Raw genomic sequence first — 27,937 nt, 5'->3', positions numbered from 1 at the left:
TTTGCCCAAGGAAGTGAACAGCTTCTTTTCCACATTTTAGTGGGAAAATGACTGATTCTGGAAGTTCAGGATTCTCCCAATCTTCCTCCCACCTTTTTTTGCATACTAAGTCTCTGAGCATCCAGCGGGCCTTATGTCTCGTGGTTTATGATCCCTCATTTGGTGAGCAAACTTCAGATATAAATGAGCCACACTTTTGTGCAAACATGGCTTGCAAGCTGTGGTATCACTGAAACACAGGCAAGTCTTCTTGTGTCTTGTAAAGTGCAATATAAAATGCACAGTATTATCTGCATGATCTCCTGATAGACAAACGGATAAGCCCATTAGCAGATACGACTTACTGCCCCATACAAAGGAAGTGTGGACACCTGGGCTGGATGGCTCCACAGGTGGCTCTTAAGAAGTCATTCACATTGAAGTGCAACGAAGGGTCCTGTGGCACCTTATAGACTAACAGAAAAGTTTAGAGCATGAGCTTTCGTGAGTTAACTCACTTCTTCAGATGCTGGTCCTGGAAATCTGCAAGGCCAGGTATAAATAGGCCAGAGCAAGGCTGGGGATAACGAGGTTAGCTCAGTCAGGCAGGCTGAGTTGTATTGTCATCAGTAGATCTGGAGGTGTGAACTCCAAGAGAGGGGAAGCTGCTTTTGTATTTAGCCAGCCATTCACAGTCTTTGTTTAATCCTGAGCTGAGGGTATTGAATTTGCAGATGAATTGTAGCTCAGCAATTTCTCTTTGGAGTCTGTTCTTGAAATTTCTTTGCTGCAGGATAGCTACTTTTAAATCTGCTACTGTGTGTCCTGGGAGATTGAAGTGCTCTCCTATGGGTTTTTGTATATTGCCATTTCTGATGTCTGATTTGTGTGCATTTATTCTTTTACGTAGGGACTGTCCAGTTTGTCCGATGTATATGGCAGAGGGGCATTGCTGGCACATGATGGCATAAATTACATTGGTAGATGTGCAGCTGAATGAGCCCACAATGGTGTGGCTGATCCGGTTAGGTCCTGTAATGATGTTGCTGTTGTGTATATGTGGGCAGAGCTGGCAACGAGGTTTGTTGCATGGATGGGTCCCTGAGATAGAGTGACTGTGGTGCGGTGTATAGTTGCTTGTTAGGATTTGTTTTAGGTTGGCAGGTTGTCTGTGAGCAATGATAGGTCTGCCTCCCAAGGCCTGTGAAAGTGGGGGATCATTGTCCAGGATGGGTTGCAGATCCCTGATGATGCGCTGTAGAGGTTTTAGCTGAGGACTGTAGGTGATGGCTAGTGGTGTTCTGTTGGTTTCTCTCTTGGGCTTGTCCTGTAGTAGGAGGCTTCGTGGCACACGTCTGGCTCTGTTGATTTGTTTTCTCACTTCCTCAGGTGGGTATTGCAGTCTCAGGAATGCTTGGTGCAGATCCTGTAGGTGTTTGTCTCTGTCGGAGGGGTTGGAACAAATGCGGTTATATCTAAGTGCTTGGCTGTAAACGATGGATCGTGTGGTGTGTCTGGGATGGAAGCTGGAGGCATGGAGGTAGGAGTAGCAGTCAGTGGGTTTACGGTACAGGGTGGTACTGATGTGTCCATTGTGTATAAGCACGGTAGTGTCAAGGAAGTGGATCTCCTGTGTAGATTGGTCCAGGCTGAGCTTGATGTTGGGGTGGAAGTTGTTGAAGTCCCGGTGGAATTCCTCCAGAGTCTCCTTCCCATGGGTCCAGATGATGAAGATGTCATCAATGTAGCGTAAATAGAGCCGGGGTGTTAGTGGACGAGAGTTGAGGAAGCGTTGTTCTAGGTCAGCCATGATACAAAAACCCATAGGAGAGCACTTCAATCTCCCAGGACACACAGTAGCAGATTTAAAAGTAGCTATCCTGCAGCAAAGAAATTTCAAGAACAGACTCCAAAGAGAAATTGATGAGCTACAATTCATCTGCAAATTCAATACCCTCAGCTCAGGATTAAACAAAGACTGTGAATGGCTGGCTAAATACAAAAGCAGCTTCCCCTCTCTTGGAGTTCACACCTCCAGATCTACTGATGACAATACAACTCAGCCTGCCTGACTGAGCTAACCTCGTTATCCCCAGCCTTGCTCTGGCCTATTTATACCTGGCCTTGCAGATTTCCAGGACCAGCATCTGAAGAAGTGAGTTAACTCACGAAAGCTCATGCTCTAAACTTTTCTGTTAGTCTATAAGGTGCCACAGGACCCTTCGTTGCTCTACAGATCCAGACTAACAGGGCTACCCCTCTGATACTTCACATTGAAGTGATACTCAACTTCTTAATTGGATTAACAGCCATCAGGCAATTAAGCCAATCAATTAAACTGAGAACCATGTCAGCTTCAGGGCAGAGAACTGCATACCTGAGGAGCAGCACCCAGCTCAGGTGAGGTGCGGGCCTGGGTCCAAGGTTGGGAGGGAGGGCAGAGCTGATCAGCTCCCTGGCTTCCAGCCTCTGCAGGAGGTGGGGTCCTCCCAACCCCCAGTCCGGTTTCCATGTCTCGCTCAGCCCCAGATGGCTTCAACCGTGGAGGACTGGAGTCTCCCCCTAGCCCCAGGCAGGGTTCCCGTGGCTGGCTCTGCTGGCCAGGGCTCTGCCCCAGCTAGCCTCCAGCCTTGGAGGGTGGGGGCGGGTCAGGGTCTCCCCCTGCCCCAGGACGGGGTCCCCACAGCTGGCACTGCCAGGGCTCTGCCTCAGCCGGATTCCAGCTGTGGAGATTGGGGTTCCCCCCAGTCGGGGCTCCTGCAGCTGACTCTGCCAGCCAGGACTCTGCCCCAGCTGGCTTTCAGTTGTGGGGGTTTGGGGTCCCTCCCTGAGCCAGGGTTCCCTTGGCTTGTGCTGCCAGCCCAAGTCTGCCCCACCTGGCTTCCAGACCCAGGGGCCGGGGGTCCCCCACCAGCCCTTGCCAGGGTTCCCATGCCTGGTGCTGATGGCCCAGGGCTCCGCGCCCCAGCCAGCTTCCAGTTGGGGATGTTGGGGTTCCCCCCCCTACCTGGGCAGCTGGCACTGCCAGCCGAACCACCATGCCCCAACTGGCCTCCAGCTGCAGGGGCCACTTTGCCTCCCCAAGCCCCTTCCACCACCCAGCTCAAGTGTGACTCCCTTAGCCCCCTGCAGCCCCCAAGTGACTCCTAGCCCGAGTGTGACTTCCCTATGGGAGGTTTGTGGGGTTTGAGCCGGGGGAGCAGTTTGGGGATGTGTCTTTCCACCTCCACTATACTGATAACTATAGTAAATGTAGTGTTGTTGTTTTTAATATATTTCTCTTTTTCTATTAAATGCCTATTATGAATATATAAACATGAAGGGGCACTATTTTATATTCTTGCCTCAGGTGCAAAATTAGGTAGTTACGGTTCTGCTCCCTCTTTCCCCTCCCCCTTGTTTTTGAATAGTCTTGGGTCACCAAGTCTTCCAGAATTGTCAAAATGGGTCCCCGTCCAGAAAAGGTTGGGAACCACTGCTCTAAAGTGAGAATGACAGCTCGGAGAAGTTTTCTGTACATCTCTGGAAACAGCAATCTTCCTTCCCAGCTGGTGACACCTAGTGGCTAACAGTAACAGAGACATAGGTAGTCCGTCGCATCCGATGAAGTCTTGAGCTTGCACAGGCTCATCAGTTGTGGACTCGCATGTGGCTGAGGAGTCCAAGCTCTGAAGGGCATGGGCATCCACAATGGGGGAAAGGGAATTATCCTGGCTCTGTTGGTGCAGCTGCTGCTGTTGCTTTCTTCCTCTCACGAGCATCAATGATGCGTACATGTCACTGCTCTTCAATGTTGTCATATGCGTGTGGTACGAGAGCATGCCAGCCTGTTTGGTCTTTTGCACGCTGCTCCAGCTGATCTGGTTTTAAACCAGCATGAGCACTGTTCGCCTTCATGAAGTCTTTATATCTCTTGTGAGGCCTACCTTGATTCCTTTTGCCCTGGGAGAGTTCACCGTAGAGGAGCTGCTTAGGGATTCTCAACTCCTCCATTCGTATGACATGCCCTGTCCAATGAAACTGGGCTTTCAGAATCATGGCTTTGATGCTCATGGTTCCTGCTCTGTCCAGGACTTCCAGGTTCGTAACTCTGTCCTGCCATCAAATGTGCAGTATTGACCTCCGGCTGCGTGTGTGGAAGTGCTCCAGCAGTCTTATATGTTTTCTGTACAAGGTCCAGGCTTCACAGCCATACAGGAGACTGGTCAGGACTACAGCCTTGTACACTTTCAGTTTAGTGAACTGTCGGATATTGTGCTGATTCAACACTCGTGCTCTCAGATGTCCTAGTGCCCGGCTGGCCTGGCAGATTCTGGCATTGATTTCTTTGTCAAGGGAGCCATCACTGGCTCTCACACTGCCAAGGCACTTGAACTCCCCTGCTGTTTTTAACTCTGTTCCTTCAATAAAGATTGAAGCGGGCAGAGCAGCAGATCCTGGAGCAGGTTGAAACAGTACCTTGGTCTTTCCTAGGCTGATGGTCAAACCAAAGAGGCAAGTGGCATCAGCAAACTTGTTGACGATGAGCTGGAGATCAGATTCCTTGTGTGCCGTAAGTGCAGAGTTGTCAGCAAAAAGGGCTTCAAGGATGAGCCTCTCAAGTGTCTTGGTTTTAGCATTCAGATGACGAAGGTCAAAAAGTGACTCATCAAATCTGTATTTTTATGTAGACTCCCTGGTCCAGGTCCCTAACTGTGTGGCTGAGGATGCATGTGAAAAAGAGGCTGAATAACACTGGGGCCAGCACGCACCCTTGCTTCACACCAGTGGATCTCTCAAATGGATCTGAGGACTCGCCATTTGAAAGAACAAAGCCAGTCATGACAGCAATTACCTCTACCATTATAAGGACTCTTTTACATACTTTGTTTATCTGACTCTTGGCTTCCCCCCTCCGACCGCCCCTCTGCTCTTCTGATTTGCCCACCTTGATTACAATTTTTCTGATTTGTCAACCTTGATAACTAGTTTTGGTTCTCTGTGCTTTAAATCTTGAATCTGTTCTGGTCTGGCTATAGTCTGAAGAAGTGGGTCTGTCCCACAAAAGCTCATCATCTAATACATTACTTTGTTAGTCTTTAAAGTGCTACTGGACTGTTTTCTAGTGGCTAATATCGTGCTTACACAATCTGCTCCACCCCCCTGCCACATCAAAAGTGACGATTAAGCTCAAAAACTGGCTCATCAGTGTCTGATTTTTAATGCATGCATGGACACTCATGTTTAAAAGGAAAAAACACAATTTAATTTGTCCAATCCTATCTAATGCTGATTCATCTACAGACACCATTCATCCTCTACCCTAAATGAGTTAGGGGGTCTTCTGGAAAAATTGGCTTTAGTGAGCACATAAGCAAAAGCTGGATCATAACACATATACACAAGGGGGTCAAATTAAGGCTACACAGTTAACCTGGAACTCCCTCCTGCCACAGACCCAGTCTCCATGACCAGCCAGTCACAGTCTCATCTACCCCAACTTCCATTTCCTCTCCCTCCCTGGGTCAGCCTCCAGTCCTAGGCTCCCTCCACACACCACAGTGCCTTGGTTCCATTCTAGTGACCCAGGAGGCCTGCCACTTCCCGTCCAATTCAAGTCAGACAGCTTTCGCCTCCCATGGGCCCAGGAGGGGAGTCACCATTGAGAACATAGAAAACAGGGTCTCTATTCTGTATTATTACACCTGCAACCCAGGTTGGACGTAATCTACAGCAGCTCAGAGATGCAACTGCAGGGAAAGCCCTGCTTGGCCACAGGCTGGATGACATCTACAGGGAAAAGGCTTTTTGAAGGCTTGGAATTTGGCCAAATATTGAATGTGTTTGCAACCAAGTGTTGAGTCCCTACTCAAAAGCATGGAGGTGCTACAGTTCTTCAGATGAAAGGTCATGACACTTTCTTGGAAATGGCTGAGAAATTTTTACTGAAACTTAAAAATTAGCCTCAGGCAGACGCCTGGTATAGAAAATATCAGTTCAAATAGGTTGTGTCTGGCAAAGTGGCAAAGCAACACAAAAGGGAATCTTATAAGAGTCTTACTATAGAGTAGCAAACTTCTCGCTTGTATCCTCTTCCAGAGTGGCTTACAGGGAAAGGTTATCAGTAATTATCAAGACAGTTAATATCCATTTGCCCCAGTCTGTATCACCCTAAGTAAATGAGCAATTACATCCTTTAGAAGCTAATTACAACTTGGTCATGGACAGCAAATGTGCAGTGTTCTGAATTTACCAGCCAGGTGCAGAATGTACAGTGTCTGCTTGACAACAAGGTGTTATGTGCCTCCCTTCCATGTCTGTCATGGGACTTAGTATCACTACTCACACTGAATCTGAAGCTTTGCTTTAATATCCTGAAATGTGTTTTTAGAAACAGGTGGTCTTTTTTTCCCTTAAAATTACATCCGGAAGGCACGTTTAGAGTATATGCAATTTGCCCGGAATGCAGTTTGACCTGTGAGTAATTTCAGCAAATGATGTGTGTACATGCTCACACATCACATACAAGTACACATTTAAAATTCGTGGACAATTTAAATCCCCTATAAGAAAACAGTAAAATAAGTAGGCCTAGGCCTGCAAGACCTTAGTGTCCTGCACAGGCAAGCAAGCAAATCATATTGCTTGCCAGCAACACCCCTGAGCAAATAGTAATGCAGGGTTCCAGAGTGAGCAGCAATCTGCAATGAGTGCAGTCACCTCAAGGTGGTGCTTCAGAAAGGGAAAAAGAAAACATCTTAGAAAAGGTGCCCCTTCAAATGGAACATAAACCCCTTATTATATTAGCAGCTCAAGTTAATTTAAACATTTCTGTAAAATAATGTACTTCTCAGCCACACAACTCCTCCACTGCAGAAACTGCAGCAAGCCACTTACATTTTCAAGGCCATATTATACCTTGATGTCTGTGTTATAAGTATAGGCCATAAATGCACTTTATTTTTAGATTGAACTACTTAGTTGGGAGTGATGAGACCAGGACCAGTAGCAGGGACAGGAAACAAAAAGGACCTGGACAAATAACCTTAAATAAAGTAGACAGGTGATTGCATAAACCAGAGGTGTTCCTGATTGGTTTGTGAGGGCAACAGAAGCGGAAGCATGAGGGGCCCAGCTGTGCCCCATTACAATGGGCAACAAAATAGAAGACAAAATGCAATGTTAATGAATGAAAAGTAAGGCACAATTCCTGTGTTTGCTCAGGAAGTACACGTTGCTGTAAAATATACCTTCCTTCTTCATGTCAGGATGTTTTTATTTTAAATGGCAAAATTCAATATCTTCCTTCATTGTTTGCAGTATGGTAGCAGCTGAGTAGGTCTCACAATATCCATCCAGTAAAAGATGTTACTTCATTTACCATTTTTCCTCATATCCTGGGACAAGCATGGCTACAGCAACATAAATTACATTCAACATATGCACCTATACATAATTTAAATTTCACACTGGGGGACATTAAAATCATGGGAGTTTTACACTTCTAGGCTATGTCTACACAGCAGCGTTATTTCAGAATAAGCTAGTCTGGAAGAGATTTTCTATGTACACAATGGGTATTGAAATACCCCTCAGCGATTTCTAAATAGAGTCTCCACACACAATAGAGCCTATTTCAAATTAGAGCCCTTGGAAGCACTATAGCTTATTTAGAAATAGCCCCTATTTCCTGTCTACACAGCCACTATTCCAAAATATCTATAGGTGCTATTTGTCGCAGAGCGAGGTTTACAGAATTTGACCTAAGCCATCTGCTATTTCTAAATTATTTCAAAACAGCAGTTTTGCTCTGTAGATGCCTGCAAAGTTATTTTGGAACAGCGGCTGTTATTCTGAACTAACTTTGCTGCATAGACACACCGCTAGTGTTTATGCCATCTCCAGAGACACTCCATGGCATTACACTTTCTTTACGTGCAGCCAGCTCCCTTACATTAAGAACTGTTATCAACGGCATGTTAACAACAACAGCTAAGCAATCTGGTCTGATGTTATTCTGTGCTGCCACAGAAGAAAACAAAGATGTACTGTATTTATTGCAATGAATTACCCTGTTCTCTGAACCAAGGACACATGCAGGTGTAAAACTTCCTCTGTGTGTCAACCATTTCCCTGTGTCTCCTCTAACTATACGTCAATCTCCACTCCAAAAAGTGTTCATTAACATTGCAAGTTTTAATTGTACTTTACATCCAGCAGTGGATATGAACATTTTTAAAAACTACGCACCTCTCTCGTTGAATTGTCATTCTGTTCTGTACTGAGTTTAGCCCTTAAGACTTTATAAGCTCTTGGCCATTTACCACATGCACAGCAGGTTGTACATTTAAGACACTAATAAGATTTATATACAGAACCTTGCTGTAATCATACAAAGTTGGGTTGTGATTGTGGTTCAGTATTTACCATCATAAGAGAGAAAAATCAAACAAATATATCCAAGGTATTCTTATGGGTGCTTTTCACATTGGTAAAATATTCTGAAGGTAGAACTGCACAAAATTCCAGTAATTTAAACAACATATATCCATCTGGCAGGTTAAGAAGAATTCAGAAGGGTTCAACACTTGTATTAGCAAACAAAATTCTCATGACCTAATAAATATTAGTCTTTAAGGTACTACAGGACAGCTTATTTGTGAAGATACAGACTAATAGGGCTATCCCTCTAAAAATCTGTAACATTATGGTTAGACATTAACCTCTGCTATATCTGGCCAGATCCTGCTATAGTGGCATGCAATGGGCCACAACACCAAAACTTGAAACACAGGACACCAAAACTCAACAACTAACAATTTGACTGTGTATCTTAGGGACTGTTCACTACACAGTGCATGCAGTGTTGTAACAGTGCTGGCCTAGGATGAGACTACATCCTGCAAAACAAATCCTTCCTGGAGCCTCTTCTGGCCTTTAGACAACATCCCAGCCTCATAAGCAGCAGCAAGTTCTTCACACAGCAGGGACACATCAACTCAAAGCAATACCTCACCCTGCCAAAACAACAGATGCAAAACCTGCAGATGTCCCTCCTCTGCTATGCTCATCAACACTCCCCACCACATACCTTTCAAGATCCATGGGTTTTAAATATGCTTATCTGAACATGTGGTGTACCTCTAATGTGGGAGGAGCCAGTTGCTGTGCCCTCAAACAAACACAGAAAAATGATACCATATCCCCTGTGGGTGAACATTTTTTCACAGAGCAATCTTTCTATATCTCGCTTCTCAGTTCTCATCCTCAAAGCACATCAAGCAGAAAACCTTCAAAAGACATGCCTCGGGGGGTCAAATTCATAACTTTGCTAGATACCAAAACCATGGCCTGAACATATAACCCATCCTCTCAGTTACTCCCACCCCATCCCATCCCTATTATATGAAATGTGTTAAACTAGCCAGCCACTTCACTTTGAACACCCCTTGAAATATGCGTTATCAATTTATGCCAAGCAATGAGTTCTGTCTTGTATTTGGATGTGACAATGGGTATATTTGAGACCTGACAAGAGCTCTGTGTAAGCTTGAAAGCTCTCCCCCAGCAACAGAAGTTTTTCTAGTCAAATATATTACTTCACTCACTTTCTCTCTGATACAGCGGATTACTCAATGCCTGAATCTCGTGTTCTCTGAAGATGATTAATTGGGGGGGGTGGGATGAGAAAAGTTGACAAAGAAGTGCGAAGCTGAGTCAGTTTTGCTAAGAAAGTCTGGTACTTCAGTGTTGCGATATCAACAGGGATAAGAAGGCCACAAGCAGAAAGTTCAATTTTTTATCAAGTCTCAATGCAAGAGCTACATATTTGGATGCCCAGAATGATGATAAACTCAAAGTGATAATTGTCAATCTCAGAGATATGTTTATTCAGCAAATTTATGGACATGTCTGCGGTATAAAAATTAGGACTGTTGATATGACTAATCACAATTAACTCAAAACGTTAATTGCAGTTAATCACAATTTTAATTATACTGTCAAAAACAGAATATCAATTTACATTTAGCAAATAGTTTGGATTTTTCTACATTTTCAAATATATTGCTTTCAATTACAACACCATACACAGTGTACAGTGCTCACTTTATATTACTGCAAATACTTGCACTGTAAATTTACCTCACACATACGATAGTAAAGTTTCCATATTGTGGAAGTGCAACTTACATAACTGCACTGAAAAACAAAACAATACAGAACTTTAGAGCCTACCAAACCACTTGGTCCCACTTCTTATGTAGCCCATGAGTTAGACTATGCCTACACTAGCCCGGAAGATCAGCTTGCTCAGGGTTGAATTTCCGGGATTAGATTCTGGGTGTCTGGTAGAGATGAGGGAAACTGACCTCTCAGGGAGTGCAGTCGATCGCTGTATTCCTCGGGCGACACGAGAAGTATGGGCGGTCATCAGGAGAAACTCTCCCACTGACCTCCTTCAGTAAGGACAGCCAGGTAAGCTGAGCGCAGATACGTCAGTTCTAGCTATGCAATTGCTATAGCTAGAATTGTATATCTGCTGTCAACTTACTCTATCTAATGTAGACATAGCCTAAGAGAAACAAAGTTTGTTTACGTTTATGGTACATAATGCTGCTTACTTATTTACTATGGCACCTCAAAGTGAGAACGTGTTTGCTCGCATGGCACTTTTGTAGCTAGTATCAGAGGGGCATCTGTTAGTCTGTATCCACAAAAACAACAAGACCACCCGTGGCACCTTATAGACTAACAGATTTTTTGGGAGCATAATCTTTCGTGGGCAAAAGACCCACTTTGTCAGATGCACGTACTGGAGCTTCCAGAAGCAGCTCTTAAATATACTGGCTCCTGAAAAGAAGGGAGTGACTCAGAAAAAAAACCTGTTAGTCAACAAGGTGCCGCAGGACTTCTTGTTACTTTTGTAGCTGGCACTGCCCAGTACATATGTGTCAGATATGCTAATGTTTGTATGCACTTCATGTTTCAGTCACAATGCAATGCTGCTGATGCTTGCTGACCAAGTCAAAGGCCTTGGTCAGGTCGATGAAGGCTACGTAGAGTGGCTTCCTCTGCTCCCTGCACTTCTCCTGCAGCTGCCTTAGAGAGAAGACCATGTCAACAGTAGACCTCTCTGAGCGGAATCCGCACTGCGATTCGGGGTACACACTCTCAGCAATCTTCTGGAGTCTGCCAAGGATGACGCGAGCGAACAGTTTACCAGTGACGCTTAGGAGGGAGATTCCACGGTAGTTGTTGCAGTCGCTTCTGTCTCCTTTGTTCTTATACAACGTTGCAATGTTAGCGTCGCGCATATCCTGTGGAACCTCACCCTCTTTCCAGCACAGGCACAGTAGCTCATGTAGGGGTTCCAGAAGTGTGTCCGCGGCACACTTCATTACGTCTGGTGGTATACCATCCTGACCAGGGGCCTTTCCTGCTGCAATGCTGTCGATGGCTCTCTTCAGTTCATCCAGTCGGTTCCTGATCCAGTTCGTCCATTACTGGTAGGAGCTCGACAGCATCGAGGGATGCGTCAACCACAACGTTCTTGCGTGAGTACAGCTCAGAGTCATGCTCAACCCAGTGCTCCATCTGTTTGGCTTTGTCAGCGATGACTTCACCAGATTTGGATTTCAGAGGTGCCATCTTGTTCTGGGTGGGTCCTAATGCCGCCTTCATACCCTCGTACGTTCCTCTGAGATTACCAAAGTTAGCACAGGTCTGGATGCTGCTGCATAGCTGGAGCCAGTGGTTGTTGGCGCAGTGCCTGGCTGTCTGCTGTACTGTTCTTCTGGCCGCTTTAAGTGCTTGCTAGGTACTCTGGCTCGGTGAGCGTTTGTACTCCAGGAGTGCAGCATGCTTCTTTTCAATGACTGGAATCATCTAATTGGAGTTAGCTTCGAACCAGTTGCTCGTGTTTCTAGCTCTTCTTCTAAACACCAACAAGGCCGTGTTGTAAACTGTATCCCTCAGATGTTGCCATTTGGATGTCGCATCGATGCCCCCAGGGCCACTGTGCAGATTTTCCTGGAGGGTCTCTCTGAACTTTTCAGCTTTCTCTGAGTTTGCTGTCTTTCTGGCGTCAATGCAAGGCCTTCCAGCAGGTTTAGAGCAGTACAGCTTCTTGGGTCTCAGCTTAAGCTTGGAGCAAACTAGCGAGTGATCTGTATCACAGTCAGCACTGTGATAGCTGTGTGTCAGAAGGACGTTTTTGAGGTTATTATGCTTGGTCAGCAGGGATGGTCTGTTCAAACTACTCCACAAGATAGGCTGTTCTCCACGGTTACTCAAGATGATCCAGTCGTTCCACGAAGACATGAGAGGAACCATCCAATATGATGGCGCTTTATTGGATGCTTTCAGAATCAGGAGCGGCGTCAAACAAGGATGCGTGCTTGCTCCGACATTGTTCAGGATCTTCTTCGCACTCCTCCTGAAGCATGTCTTTGGATCTTCAACAGAGGGCATCTTGCTGCACACAAGATCTGATGGGAAACTGTTTAATCTTGCAAGGCTGAAAGCTAAGTTTAAGGTGCGGGAAGTCCTCATCAGAGACATGCTGTTCGCAGACGATGCTGCTGTAGTGTCTCACACAGAACACCAGCTTCAAAAACTGCTGAATCAGTTCTCCAAAGCGTGCAAGGACTTTGGGCTTACCATCAGCCTAAACAAGACAAACGTACTTGGTCAGGATGTTGCTGAATCCCCATCAATCAGCATTGACAACTATACGTTAGAGGTCGTCCACGAGTTCGTTTACCTCGGGTCCACCATCACTGACACCCTATTGTTGGACACTGAGCTAAATAGGAGGATCGGAAAAGCGGCCACAACTCTGTCCAGACTCAGCAAGAGAGTGCGGAATAACAACAAGCTGTACACTCACACCAAAATGCAACTCGACAGAGCCGGCATCCTCAGCACCCTCCTTTATGGCAGCGAGACTTGGACCCTGTATGCCCGCCAGGAAAAGAGGCTGAATGTCTTCCACTTGCGCTGCGCTGCCTCAGGCGCATCCTTGGAATATCATGGAAGGACAGAGTGACCAACACCGCCGTCCTCGAGCAAGCTGGAATCCCAACCATGCACACCCTCCTCAGGCAGCGTCAGCTCCGCTGGCTTGGCCACGTCCACAGGATGAATGATGGAAGGATTCCAAAAAGACATCCTGTATGGTGAGCTAGCCTCTGGCAAAAGACCTCCCGGATGCCTCCAGTTGCGCTACAAAGATGTCTGCAAGAGAGACCTCAGAGAGGTAGACATCGAGCTGGACAATTGGGAAGAACGAGCAGACGACTGCAGCAGATGGAGGCAGGGGTTACACAAGGGCCTTCGGAAGGGCGAGGTGAGGATCAGACAGCTAGCAGAGGAGAAGTGAGCGCACAGAAAGCACACTAAGGACTTGCCAGACACCCACTACATCTGCAAGAGATGCAGCAAGGACTGTCACTCTCGTGTGGGTCTTCATAGTCACAGTAGACACTGTAAATGAAGTCCTCAATTGAAACTATAAAGGGCGCGATCCATAGTCTATGCAGACTGAAGGATGCCTACTACTACTACGCTTGCTAAAAATGCATTAAGTAAGTTTTGACTGAACTGCTGGGGTCAGGTGGGAGCAGATTGTATTGTACACCTCCTGCTGTGCTTTACCAGCATACTCCCATATATTTCATGGTATGGTCGTCTTGGATGATGACAAAGCACATGTTCATTTTAAGAACACTTTCACTGCAGATCTGACAAAACACACAGGAAATATCAATGTGATATTTCGCAAGAGAGCTACAACACTTAACCCAAGGTTAAAGATTCTGATCGGCCATCCAAAATCTTAGAGGGAAGAGCTGTGGAACCTTCTTTCAGAAATCTTAGAAGAGCAACACTCCGATGCAGAAACTACAGAACATGTTCCACAGGAAAAAAAATCAACCTCCTGCTGGTGGCAACTGACTCAGATGATGAAAATGAACATGAGACTGTCCACACAGCTGTGGACCACTATCAAAACAAATGCATGTTCACTCCTCTAGAATGGTGATTGATGCTTGAAGGGGTATATGAATCCTGAGACAATTTGGCACATAAGTATCATGCAATGCTAGCTATAACAGTGCCTTTTCTCACATTCAGGTGACATTGTTATCCAGAAGCAGGTAACATATTCCCTGCAAATGTAAACATATTTGCCTGGGCAGCTGACTGAACAAGAAACAGGACTGAGTGGACTTGTCAGGACTAATGTTTTAGACTGGTTTATTTTTAAATACTGATATTGTTGTACCTAATTCTACATTTGTAAGTTGAACTTTCATGATAAAGAGATTGCATTACAGTATTTGTAACTTGGAAATTGAGAAATACAATTTCTTTTGTTTTTACAAAACAATTTTTGTACTAAAAATATACAGTGAGCACAGTACACTTTGTATTCTGTAGTAATTTAAATCACTATTTGAAAATGGTGCAAAGTCTTTAAACAAAAGGTATTCTGTTTAATGGTGCAATTAATTGGGATTAATATTTTAATCACTTAACAGACCTAATAAATATATTTTTAAATCATGGTCACTGCACATTATACACACAGTAAAAGCTAGGTTATCCAGAATTTGGATAACCAGCATGCTCAGTGAACCAGCATCTGCTCCGCTGGTGGCTGCCCAGCTGGGGCCAGAACAGTAGAGCTGGTTACCAGTTGGATTTGGGGCCAGTGGTCATAGGGCCAGCTGTCCAACTGGTGCTGGGAGCTACAAGGCTAGAGGTTGGCTGGCCAGGGCTGACAGCTCTGGGGCAGGCTGTGCAGCTCATGCTGGCAGCTGCAGGGTCAGGGGCTTGGCCAGCAGCATTAGGGCGTGGGCCGGGGTGGGTGGGGAGGCAGCTGAGAAGGAACCTTGAAAAATTATGTAGTCCAACACTTCCCAATGATGAGGCAGACCAAGTAAACTTGGACCACCCTACCAGATGTTTAACATGTTCTTAAAAACTTCCACTGACAGAGATTCCACAACTTTTCTTGCTGACCTATTCTAATATCTAAAAAACCTTATAAGGGTCTCTTAATATCTGACTTAAATATTCCCTGGATGCAAATTAAACTGATTACAAGGAGAACTGATCACTATCCTCTTTATATCTGTCTTTAACATATTTGAAGACTGTTGTCATGTCTCCCTTAGCGTTCTCTAGACTAAAAATGCTGTATTCTTTTAAATCCTTCATCCTATGTCAGGTTTTCTAAAACTTATCACTTTTGTTGTGCTCCTCTGAACACTCTTCAGTTTATTCACACCCTTCCTACAAGAGGTGGCCGTACCTGGAGACACTACTCCATTGCTGATTACAGCGCAAAAAAGAAAAATGTATGTCCTGCATCTTAAACAAAATACGCCTGTTAACAGACTCCTGACTATTTTGCAATTATATCACATTGTTGACTCATTTATTTTGTGATCCACTATAACCCCCTGGTTCTCTTCTGCAGTATTCCCACCTAGCCAGTTATTCCTCACGTGTAGCCGAGCATTTATTTTTTCATTTCTAAGTATTACTTCACACTCATCTTCATCAGATTTTACCTTGTTCACTTCAGATTAATTCTCTAGTATGTCAACCCTATCTTCCAAAGTACTTGCAGCTCCTTCCAGCCTGGCATCATTTGCAAATTTTATAAACACACATTCCACTCCATTATTTAAGACACCAATGAAAATATTGAATAGCATTGGACCAAGACAGGTTCATGTGGAACCCCATGAGATACAAAGTTCCACTCTGACCATGAATCACTGATAATTACTCTAAAAATAGTTTTTCAACCATTTTTGCACTCTTTTTTTCTAGTGATTTCATCGAGAGTAAACTAATCTGAACCAAAGTGTGAGACCTTGAATATCCTAGTATAAATATGTTTGCCTGCATTTCTCTTCTCTTTGGTAACTTATGGAAGGCTGGCTTGTAAGACAATATGTTTACCGTTTTATAAAGCTGTGCTTTCAGCCGGTATGAAGTATATTCAGATTTTCTTTTCTCTTCCTCTCGTCTCTTCTGCACCTCAGGCAGCTGTTCATAGATTCTTCATGTAAATAAAAAACAAAAACAAAAAACAAAAGAGTCACCTGGGAGTAAAGGAATTTGTTAGTGAAAACAAAACACACACTGCTCTTTAGCTTCATGTTCTCTTAAATAAGTGGCAGGAAACCTGCACCCATGGACCGCGTGCAGCCCATTGGGGTTCTGTGTGTGGCCTGAGACACATTTTGTTTTACTGTTGCCCATGTGCAGGGTTGTCAGATTTTGCTGGTTTCTGGCTGTGTAGTCTTCCTCCTGCCAGTACTAATAAATGGACATGCATGTAAAGCAAGGGCAAATAAGGTGAGGTGCATGCTGATTGCACACAAGTATTAGAGCTGTGCACTCTCTGAATCCAATCAAAGGGCTGCTACAGCTCAACTGGTGCACACCACAAATTCTAGGTATGCAAGTGCAGTTATCAAAACATCCCCATCCCAGGAGACCATCTTGGTTAAGACAATGTTGTGGCCCACTAAGATGAAGGAGGGCCACTCGTGTGGCCCACTTGCTAGCCTAGGTTGTCCTCTCTTGCCTTAAGATTGTTTAGACAGAAGCCTTTTCTCTGTTAACTTCTGGTGGTGCTAGTGTCATGGAAGACAAACATTGGCTGCGTCTACACGTGCACGCTACTTCGAAGTAGCGGCAGTAACTTCGAAATAGCGCCCGTCACGTCTACACGTGTTGGGCGCTATTTCGAAGTTGAAATCGACGTTAGGCGGCGAGACGTCGAAGTCGCTAACCCCATGAGCGGATGGGAATAGCGCCCTACTTCGACGTTCAACATCGAAGTAGGGACGTGTAGACGATCCGCGTCCCGCAACATCGAAATAGCGGGGTCCTCCATGGCGGCCATCAGCTGGGGGGTTGAGAGATACTCTCTCTCCAGCCCTTGCGGGGCTCTGTGGTCACCGTGGGCAGCAGCCCTTAGCCCAGGGCTTCTGGCTGCTGCTGCTGCAGCTGGGGGTCCGTGCTGCATATACAGGGTCTGCAACTAGTTGTTGGCTCTGTGTATCTTGCACTGTTTAATGAAAGTGTGTCTGGGAGGGGCCCTTTAAGGGAGCGACTTGCTGTTGAGTCCGCCCTGTGACCCTGTCTGCAGCTGTGCCTGGCATCCCTATTTCGATGTGTGCTACTTTGACGTGTAGACGTTCCCTCGCTGCGCCTATTTCGATGTTGGGCTGAGCAACGTCGAAGTTGAACATCGACGTTGCCGGCCCTGGAGGACGTGTAGACGTTATTCATCGAAATAGACTATTTCGATGTTGGCTGCACGTGTAGACGTAGCCATTAAATACATGATCATGACTGGCTATGATACTGGAAGTTCCCACATCACCAGTCATTGATGTGTCGCCCTCCAAAAGAGCATCTTTAAAAATAATGCCAATGATATGGCAGCACTGCTTCAAAAAGTGCAACTTTCAGGGTCACCAGGATGGAACAGTACCACAAATGGACAGGCATGTTTGGGTTCAAATGCCAAGTTTATCCAAAAATGGCAGATATTTTGGTGGTGGGAAGCACGTAAAATGGGTCAAATTTGGCAGAATCGTCTGTGATATCCAAAGATCTAGGTCAGATTTTACCCCCTCCTCCTGTTGAATCTTCTCTAGGCAAGAACTCAGGAAGCATAAACATTAGGATCTCTGCAAGGCAGTTCAGCTGTTTCCAGTTCTGCACGGTGATCAGGATCTTGGTCTCCCTTCTATATATTGGCCAGGTACAGAAGGAAGAGACTGTGATTCCTCTTTCTAGAGTGTCACAGGGGCTGCGCTCACCCCACAGATCCCAAAGCTGAATCTTTTGTCTGCTTTAAGATTAGAAAACTCTGCTAATTTCATGACAATGCTGCTAAGTTCATGTAGGACTGCATGGCAATAGTAGTAGTAGTAGTAGTAGTAGTAATAATAGCAGAGAAAATACTATATTCTTTTTAAGAGGTTTGAGATCAAGTGACTATAGTAGAAATTTTCTACATACACTGGGTTGTATCAAAAATATATTCTTTTAAGAGACTTACAGCTTTGTTCTTTAATGTAACAGAATTTATCCGATCACTGACTACATGGCAAGAGGGAATTAGATGCAGATTTTCTTTTAAGGACATGTATTCCTTCAGCTGGTATTTAGCTGAAATGGCTGCAATGGATTCTGTTTTGAGGATTAGGGATACATAAGACCAAACGTATCTGACAGTAAGTGAGTACACTTTCCATGGGAACATAAGAACAGAAAACAGGAGCAAGTGATATCTTACACCAATTGGACATTTAGCAGGTCTGTAGCTGGGGATGTTAGCAGGAAAATAAATGGCAATGTACTATATACAGCAGACTTTCTCTACCCCTTCCATCATCATCAGTGGGCAGTGGTAATGTGTTTGACCAGTGCTGAACATAATTCCCATGAAATATCCTAAAGCTCAGACTAGGACAAACTAACTAACATTTGTAAGGAGTCCAGACTACCATGTACAAACATGTGAGCCAACACATTTAAATTAGCAGTTAACTTGAGTTAAATTCTAAACTAGACATACCCTATGAAGCCGATTGTTGTGGTAATAGGTAGATATGAATTAAAATAGGGCACCTAGAGAAAGAACTTCATTATTAAAAAAACACAAAATAAAAAATAATAAGTACATAACCACTGCAGTTTTAACAGTTCCCCTAAAGTAAAGCTTTGCTACTACCATCTCATAGACGTACCTTCTCTTTTCACCCCGTTTTCCTACTCTGTCTGCGGTTGGTCTCAGAAGCCCAACATTTCTAAAACCTTCACTATCAGCATTACCTCTACAGAGAAGAAAAAATTAATAACATCTGGATTCTTATTTTACGTCTATTAAGAGGCGATAAGTGGCATTTGAGTTAATACATTGATCTTTAGCCTCTGAAGTTGCAGGTTTAGAACTGCATCAATTCATAAGTGAAAAGGCTACTGGTGATTTCATTCTCTGGGTGGATGCTTCATCAAGAAGGTTGGCCTGAAGTGGTAGGGGTGTTAGCCTATACTTGGAAGAACTGGATTAAATGCCCTGCTCCACTACAAACTTCCTCTGTGATCTTGAGCAAGTCACATAGCATCTCTATGCCTCAATTCATCTGTCAAATGGGGATAACAGCATCTACCTACTTCACAGGGCTGTTGAGAGTACAAAAACATGAAAGATATTAAAGACGCTGAGGAGCTTTGAGAATCACAGAATCACATGACTGGAAGGGACCTCAAGAGGTTGCAAAATATTTTTTTGGGCAGGGAATGGGCTTTGCAGTACTACTACCCTTACTTCTGGGCTGTTGCGTGTGGCAGCACCGCCTTAAGAGTGGCATCTGCTGGCCATGCTCCCAATTATGAAGGCAGAACCGTCATCATTAGCAGAATAGAAGTAAGGATGGCGTGGCATGGTATTGCTTTATTTCTGCACTGCTGCCTGCAGAGCTGGGCCCTCTGAAGAAATAAAGGAGGCACGGTATGATATTGAAACACTTACTCTTGCACTGCTGCTAGTGGGCTGCTGCCTTCAGAGCTGGCTGCCCACTCAACAGCTGCCCATTCCTGAAGGCAGCACAGAGGTAAGCGCGGTAATAACAGGATTCCCCTCATACAGGCTTGCAACTCCCCTGCAATTTCCTTTCGCGTCAGGTCCCCCAGTTTAAGAAAAGCAGCAGCATGCTTGGATGCGCCGTTATTAACTAGAAAGTAACCTGCTGTTCAGGGATTAGGCCAGTTATGGGCAACCTGCAGCCCATTGAGGCTCCATCTGCAACCCATGGACCTCCTGACTGCCCCCCCGCACTTCTCTCTCATGCACTGGGGCACATGCCTTTCATGCACTGGAGCCCCACAATTTCTATGCCTCTCCCTCCCTCCCAGAACTTTCAAGAGTATGAAAAATCACTTGATTCATGCTCTGTTCCCGCTCCTCCCCTTCCCCCTCAGAACTGGAATGCCACAAATCAGCTGTTCACGCCTGTTCCAGCACTAGGAGAGAGGGACAGGGACAGAGCATGAATGTGGCGATTCACAGTGCTACAAAAATACTGGCGAGGAACAGATAAATGTGGGGCTCCAGTGTTTAAAAAGCACACAGGTAGGACAGGACTGCAAGTGGAAACCCAGTGGCTGTGGGCTGTGGCAGCCCACCGAGGTGAAAGAGGGTCACACATGCAGCCCAATGAGGATTTGTGGTTGCACATCACTGTATTAGGCCATTGGCAAACCCCTTCATGGGAGATATTTAACTTAAGTAGGGCATACATGACTGTGGCTATATTCAGCACCTCATTCCATAATGATTTTAGCATTCTAACTGGATTATCAAGGTGTAAGAAAAAACAGAATATTCTCATCATGGGAACCAACCTCAAAAATATGTGCTCATTAAATGGTTAGATTTTCAAAGCAATAAATCACATTACAACTGAGAGAAAAGTTATATGAGTGTAGAATGAACAAACAAATGGCAATAAAAATAGATCCAGGAGTTCTGTGAACAGATTTTTCCAAAAAAAGTGGAGTATTTTAAGGGTTTTTTGCATTTGAATTCCTGGGGTTAGAGGCAACTTTTAAAGGTACTGTGACCTTTCCATTTATGGACTTAAAAAACACCTCTCAAATCAAATTTATCATTTTGCTCAGTCTCTTCTGGCTCTTTTGTAAACCACCGGGTTTATGTTGTATATTATTTATTCCTTCTGGCATGCACTTCCCATATATATTTATATATAGTGCTTATACTCTAAACTCCCACTTTAGCAAAGTAATTAACCACATATTTAAAGCCCATTAACTCCAATATCCCCGTGGCTGCTGTTTTTATTGTTTCAATACCTTTTGCTTCTACAACAGGGCTGAGCAAACTTTTACATCGTGTCCAACATTTACATCAGGTCCCATTTTTCATCCCTACAATTAGCAGTGTCCCTCCAACCTGCCTAATGTCATTCAAACAGACAGAAATTTAGGTTATGTTCATATGAAAAGAAAAAAAAACAACCTTTCATAATGTGTAAGAAAGTAAGTACATATAATGTAAAAACTTTAATAGGTATATGAAGGAATACACATATGTAAAAAGTAACATATTTCAATGTTTTTAATGAGATGGATGAGTCTGAGACACAGCAGCCAATTGTGATACTCCTCCCTCACGAAATTTCACACTCCAAGGGTTCCCACCCCCCACTTTGCGTACCCCTTTTCTAGAGCACTTCTCTTGCCAAAAGACTTTAAATATTACACAGACTACCATGTAGATGTAATAGCCATCCCTTCTTTTTCTCTCCTCATTCCTCACCATTTCAAGACCCAACTGAAAGAGATCACATTGTTCATTTCTATCTTTCACTTACTGCCCCATATCTCACCTTTTATTTTTAACATTCTTAATTCATTACCTGAGTATTATGAACTTTCCCCTCCCAATATCTACCCATACCCCATATGTAAACACTTGTCAGACATTATCAAGCTGGTGTGGAATGCAGCAGGTGTCTAAGTTTTAGAGTTCTAATTTTATTTTTCACTGTCTATGATACTTTCTGCTTGTCACTCAGTTTCTTCAATGACTAGACTATTCACCAACAAAAACACATGTTTCTAGTCCATTTCATTTAGAGAACACAAGTACAGGGAGACTGACAGAACTTCCAAACCCCTGGGTAAGGCTCCACACAACCAAAGGGGCAGAGTCTTCGGCAGAGGGAGCAGGCCTCAGGCTCGTCTCCCCATCACTAGCCCCTCAGTGCTGCCTGTGAATCCAATGGCAATTTAAAGGGCTGAGGCCCCAGCCACCACTGTTGCTTCAAGCCCCAGGCCCTCTTGAATTGCCAGGCCTGGAGCAGTTGCAAACATTGTAGTGAAATGTTCAGATGTAGCTAAAAGAAATAATTTTTCACAAAGTTTAAAAAAAATACAGAAACGTGTCTATTAATAACAAGCCATGCACCCCTGCTAACACAAAATCCAACATTTTGTGCCAAAACCACCTGAAGTATCTCAAACATCCACAACCTTCACTTGTAATTGTATGAGTGATTTTCTAATTTCACCACCCCACTTGGGTCACTCAATTTACAATCTATTTGAAACAAGTCTTAGCCTTACCTTTTAGACCTCTGAACCATTTCACTCTTCGGAATTGCCCTTTTTCTGTGTTTAACCAGGTAATCTAAAGAGAAAGGCAAAGTTTTGAGCATAACAACATTCTAAAGCTTACAAAATCAGTGAACAAGTTTATTTAGATCAGAGAATTTGTCTACTGTAATAATCTCAGCCATATATACAATTCATATATATAAAATGGATAGCTATTTTAAAGAATCTCATGATGCACATCTAAAATGAATTTATATAAAATAATAAAGTTAATTAGAAATATGCATGGCTCAGAATCATGACCTGCAGGCAAGCCAAGTAAATTTAGTATTTCCTACAGAGCACAAGAAGGCATAAACATGAGGCACCTCTGTTATAGAACAGGTAACCAGCATTCTTATAACCCTTCTTCTCAGGGGAGTTGAAGAGTGCCTCTCGTTCATTCTGCAACACACTCTGTATCTTCCTTTCTTCCATGATGAGCTTCAGGTGCTTCATACGCTCCCCAGAGCGGGAGATGAAATCAGGACGGTGCAATATAAGCGCCTCCTAAGAGGAGGACAAAAAAACCTCAGGAATATATAGTGGTTTCAGAACATTCCTCCAAGCTGGGAGAGGATGATCAAAACATATAACCCTACTAGTGAACAGAGGAAAGCATTCCTTTCAAAGAGTCATCCTCACAAGGCATAATATGTTCTATCCATAATGCCGAGTAACTCTCTGGGGGTCTTGTTAACAAGTACTTTAGTGTTAAACAACATTAAGTTAACTAGCTCAGGAAAAGAGCAGCTGAAATAACTTGCAAAAAGGATGGAAACTTCAGTTTAAACAAGAAGGTCAAAGATCAGGCAGGCACACATATAGGACAAGATACCAGTAATCACTGACTCAAACACCTACATCAGAATAAAACTGAAGTCTATTGCAAGCTATCCATTTCAATAGCATGTTTCATGAGTGTTCACATTATGTCAGCTTCTAAAGAAAGCTTTAAAATGAGATTTCAGCAATTCACATCCCCACTAATTCGTGGTAATACGCAGCTTTCAATATGCATTGCTTTTGTATTTTAAGACTTGGCTGAGACCCCCTTCCTTGAACCTTTTCCCAATGTGTGCTTGTGCTGAAACCACTCTACCTACACTACTCCTGTATCAAAAGGTAGCAGACAATTATGCCTTTGTTGAAGTAGGCCACCTGAGTGTGAAATGCACTATCCCTTGACATCAATTTCTGTCCAACCCTCCCCAATTTTGATTATCACCACAAACCTGTATTTTCCACACTTGTCCTTGAGCATCTACATAATTTGCTGCTTGGGTACATGAAATCCCCATTTTAGTTTCCAATTCACAGGGAAGTTACTTATGTTTTTATCATATTCACTGTTTAAAATGCATCACACTCTAATCTTCACTACTTAGTGTTCGTTAATACTTCTGCAGGGCACCAATTAAAAAAATTAATTTGTTATTGCTGCTGTTGCTACATTCCTTCTGAAGCCTGGAAACGTAAGATTTAATTATCCTGATTATCTTAGCTTGTATAGCCTTAGGTGTTATAAAAAGAATAAAATTATCCAACCATCTTTAAAAAACAGCAATAGTATTTCTTGACTTCCTACAGCAGTGAAAGCAAAACAGTAAAAATCAGAGCCACAAGTTTTGTTTCTATAAGCACTTAAGCATAGCGTCATCTTCTCCACTTGTTCCCCTCTCTCCTTCAAATCTCAGAGTACAACAAGAACCTCTAAAATAGAGTGTTCTTACCTGCAGCGTCATTTTCACAAATGGTCTTGGGGGCTTGTTCTCAACATCTCTTACCGGGACTACTGGCTGAACCTTCATGCTGCCTTGATGCTCTTGCCAGTTCCTTTCTCGGAGTGGCTCTCTCCATGGTTTTGTGTTGGTCAGTGGCTCAAACCAGGATGGACCTGGACCAGAAAAGGAGCTAAATTTGTTCCCCATCCTGAAGTTGGATTTTAAATCCTCAGCAGGAACAAACCAGGAAACACCTATTGAATATATATTTTTAGAACCAAAAAGTAAAAGTTAGAGAAAAATTTTAGAGAATATATAATTTCTGATTTTCTCTCTCTCTCCCTCTTTGAGCCTCTCTGTATAAAGTGTCACTAAACAATGGCTGCATCTACACTTGCATTCCTCTTTCAAAAGAGGCATGCAAATGAGGGAAATCAAAAATGCAAATGAGGTGCAGATTTACATATCTGTGCCTCATTTGCATAGTCTTCTGTCAAAAGAAGAAAAGCAGTGCAGATGCAGCTCTTTTGGAAGTAAACCCCATCTTCAAAGAACGCTTCTTTCGAAGATTGGGTTTACTTTCGAAAGAGCTGTATCTGCACTGCTTTTCTTCTTTTGAAAGAAGCTCTTTTGACAGAAGAATATGTAAATGAGGCACCAGATATGTAAATCTGCACCTCATTTGCATGCCTCTTTCGGAAGAGGAATGCAAGTGTAGACATAGCCAATAAGAGACCTGATCCTACAGTCACTGCTCATGTCAGTAGTTCCACTGACTACAATGGGATTATCTGTATAAACACGAGGTCTATTTCAAACAAATGCATTTGCCAAATACCAGAGAAAGTCCTTGAGACTGTCGACAAACAGATAAAACACACTTTGAAATGGCTCGGCTAACAAATTTCTCTTTATGTGTAAAATCTTTTACTAATAATTTGACATTTCTAAAGCACCCGTGTTCTCAAAAAGGTCTGATTCTTTACAGATGTTTATGAGGGATACATGCTTTGCATCTTCTCAAACCCTGACATAAATGTATTCACAGCTTTCTGGAATTAAAATACAACTAGAAGATATGCTTCAGAAGTTTTCCAGTTCAGCAGATACAAGACTAGGACGAGTAGGGTCATCTGCTCTAAACAAAAAAAGAAAATGTGCATATAGGGATGGAACATAACATATTTTAGAAAATATCAACAGCTAGGCAATTGAGTGTTGAAGAGAAATCCAAACTAGGAAGTTGTACCCTGTCCCTCCCCAAGATATAGCCAAAGCTGCAGAGAGAGACGAAAAATTTCTCCAACATCATGACCTTCTTTTTACCTGAAAACTCACTGATTCCATTAAGCCCTCAACTAGGCTATGACTACACAGTGAGTGCTATCCTAGGACATGGCAGTATCCTGAAATAGCTGTCCATATCCAAGAAACACGCCAGTTGTCTTGGAAGAGTTTTCGAGACAAGGGGTGTGCTGTTGTGGCATCCCTGTACTCCTTCTTGCAGAAGGATGCCGGAATAGCACACCTTGCAGGAGGAGTACAGGAATGCCTCGAAATAGTGTTTATTTTGGCATGTGGTGCTGTTCAGACAGCATCACATGCCGAAACAACCTATTTGAGGTTAGGCTCTCATGTAGACATAGCCCTGGTGAATCCATAAACATACACTTGAATCTCTGTAATCTGGATATCTGTGATCTGAAAACACCTGTGGTTTGTACTTAAAAAGCTGGAGGAGGAACTGGCTCTACACTGTGCCGCTCCTCCTCTCCTGCAGCTGGGGGAACAGCAGCACAGTGAAGTGCTTGGTCTGGAGGCTTTTCCTGCCCCCACCCCCATTCTCATAGTGGCAGGGGGTGGTGCTGAGGAGCTGTGGGGAGCACAGAGCCACCTTTGTCCCCCCCCGGACATCCAGACCCTGTACCCTCATTCCCTTCATGCACCTTCCCTCCCTCCCTGATCCTGTACCCTACACCCACTGTGTGCTCCTGCACCCTTGCTCCCAAACCCCACAATCCCGCCCCACTGTGCTCTTGCATTACAACAACCATATCTCCCTGTCACCCCATTTTGCCCCTTCCATTCCTGAAGCAGTGTTATAATGAAGGGTGTTGCCGCTGCCCGTTTTAAAAACAAATACAGGTGTGCTATTGTTACAGAATGTCTACTCTTACTGGGAGATCAACCCGTTTGGGCGCGAAACCGATTGCTCTGGGATTCGCAGTCAACCCTCTGTACTCCTGCTCTCCTGAGGAGTAAGGGAGGTTAACAGGAGAAATGCTCCCGTCAACCCCCCTCATTGAGGGCAGAACTTACAGTTGACTGCAGATACGTCATTTCTAGCTACACAATTGCCGTAGCTAGAACTAAGTACCTGCAGTCAACTGTAAGGTCTAGCTAGTGTAGACCAACTCTGAAGATCCTTTTCTTATGGTGCCAGCTACAGATGTCATGAATCACATACATTGTGTGCTGGTAATACAGGCTGACTGATGTGGAATGTAAGTGCTTTCCCATTCCAAGGTGCAATACTTGGGGCTTACCTTGTGGTAGCTCTGGCCTGCTGCTTCCTTGTTTTCTGCCCATGAGGAAATTGCTGGGCTGTGTCTTCTGTCTTCCCTGGCCTGCTAGGTTTTGAAAATCTGAAAACACACCATCCAACTGCCCCAAATCACCGTCAGAACAACTCAATGGTTTTTGTGGCCTCGCTTGGTTAGATCTTGGGGTGGGGAAAGTCACGCCAACATCTCGAGTGTTTTTCTTGGTTGCACTGTTCACAATCTCTAAGTCTCCTGCAGTTCAAAAGAAAGAAGAAGGAACACATTCTAGAGCAGCAGTGACTAAAAATACTAAGATGTTGGGAAGCCCTCCCTGGTTCTTCAAACTAAGCAAGCGGCTTATTGCCATAACCACATACACTCTGACCACGTCAGATCACATAAGACAAGCTGGGTTGAACCAGGCCAGAACAAACGATGGAAGATTTCAAACACCACCTGAATCACGAACATCATGTTCTGCACCGTGTAGAAGTATCAGACAGGTAACTGTGTTAGTGTGTATCTTCAAGAACAAGAAGTCCTGTGGCACCTTACAGACTAACAGATTTTGGAGCATAAGCTTTCGCGGGCAAAGACCCGCTTCATCAAATGCATGAGTGGGGAGTGGTTTCAGAGGGGTATTTAAAGAGTGGGATCCCAGTAAAAGGGAGGGCCAGAGCTGACATGGTCTATTCAGTCAGGGTGGAAAAGGCCTATTATCAGTAGTACCTATGAAAAGAGGAAAAAACAACTGAGATAAGACATGGGGGATATGGCCCACTGTCAGTCTAATGTGGAGATGTTAACACCTAGGGCAGAGAAGCTCCTTTTGTAAGGTGCAAGCCACTCCCACTGTCTGTTTAATCCTTGGTTAGTAGAGTCAAATTTGCAAATAAATTGCAGCTCAGAGATTTCTCTCTCCATTTGATTTTTGAAATTTTTTTGTTTTAGGACTGCTACTTTTAAATCTGTTACTGAGTGTTCAGAGAGACTGAAGTGCTCTCCCACAGGTTTCTGTACATTACTGTTCCTGATGTCTGATTTATGTCCATTTATTCTTTCACATAGAGACTGTCCAGTCTGGCCAATGTAAATTGCAGTGGGGCATTGCTGGCACATGATGGCATATATTATATTAGTAGATGTACAGGTAAAGGAGCCCCTGATGGTATGGTTGATGTTAGGAAGGTGTAGAAGGTGACACTTGTGCAGGTTTCCTTTTATTTTTTTTTTTTTTTTTTGCCATTTTACTGTAATCTTAAATATGAGTCTGGAGGATTTAAGATTTGGTAAATAATCACTTCAAATCTAGCTCAAATTCAGTGACTAAGGGTTGTTACTATACAAGGATACGTGTGAATTTAGTTTTGTGGCATCAGTCTGAGTCCCTGCACAAAAGAGGTCTATAGTACAATGTCAACTGGAACTAAATGGTTCCCTTGTTGGTAGTTATAGTAAAGGTCACGCACTGAGTGGGATTAGGGAGTGAATTAC

General features: G+C 43.9%; 1 protein-coding gene across 1 annotated transcript in view; it reads right to left on the bottom strand.

Annotated features, from left to right (window-relative positions):
- ALMS1 (ALMS1 centrosome and basal body associated protein) overlaps positions 1-27,937 on the bottom strand; it is a 142,650-nt gene that overhangs the window by 1,699 nt on the left and 113,014 nt on the right. Inside the window, exons 14-18 of the mRNA XM_074992215.1 lie at positions 26,447-26,695; positions 23,910-24,154; positions 22,506-22,686; positions 22,147-22,210; positions 15,937-16,036 (exon numbers count right to left, since the gene is read on the bottom strand). Coding sequence (XP_074848316.1) covers positions 15,937-16,036; positions 22,147-22,210; positions 22,506-22,686; positions 23,910-24,154; positions 26,447-26,695 — 839 coding nt within the window. The remainder of the gene's footprint in view (positions 1-15,936; positions 16,037-22,146; positions 22,211-22,505; positions 22,687-23,909; positions 24,155-26,446; positions 26,696-27,937) is intronic.

This window comes from Carettochelys insculpta, chromosome 4 (assembly GCF_033958435.1).
Source record: "Carettochelys insculpta isolate YL-2023 chromosome 4, ASM3395843v1, whole genome shotgun sequence".
NCBI lineage: Eukaryota > Metazoa > Chordata > Testudines > Carettochelyidae > Carettochelys > Carettochelys insculpta.
This window is presented reverse-complemented; position numbering and strand designations above follow the sequence as displayed.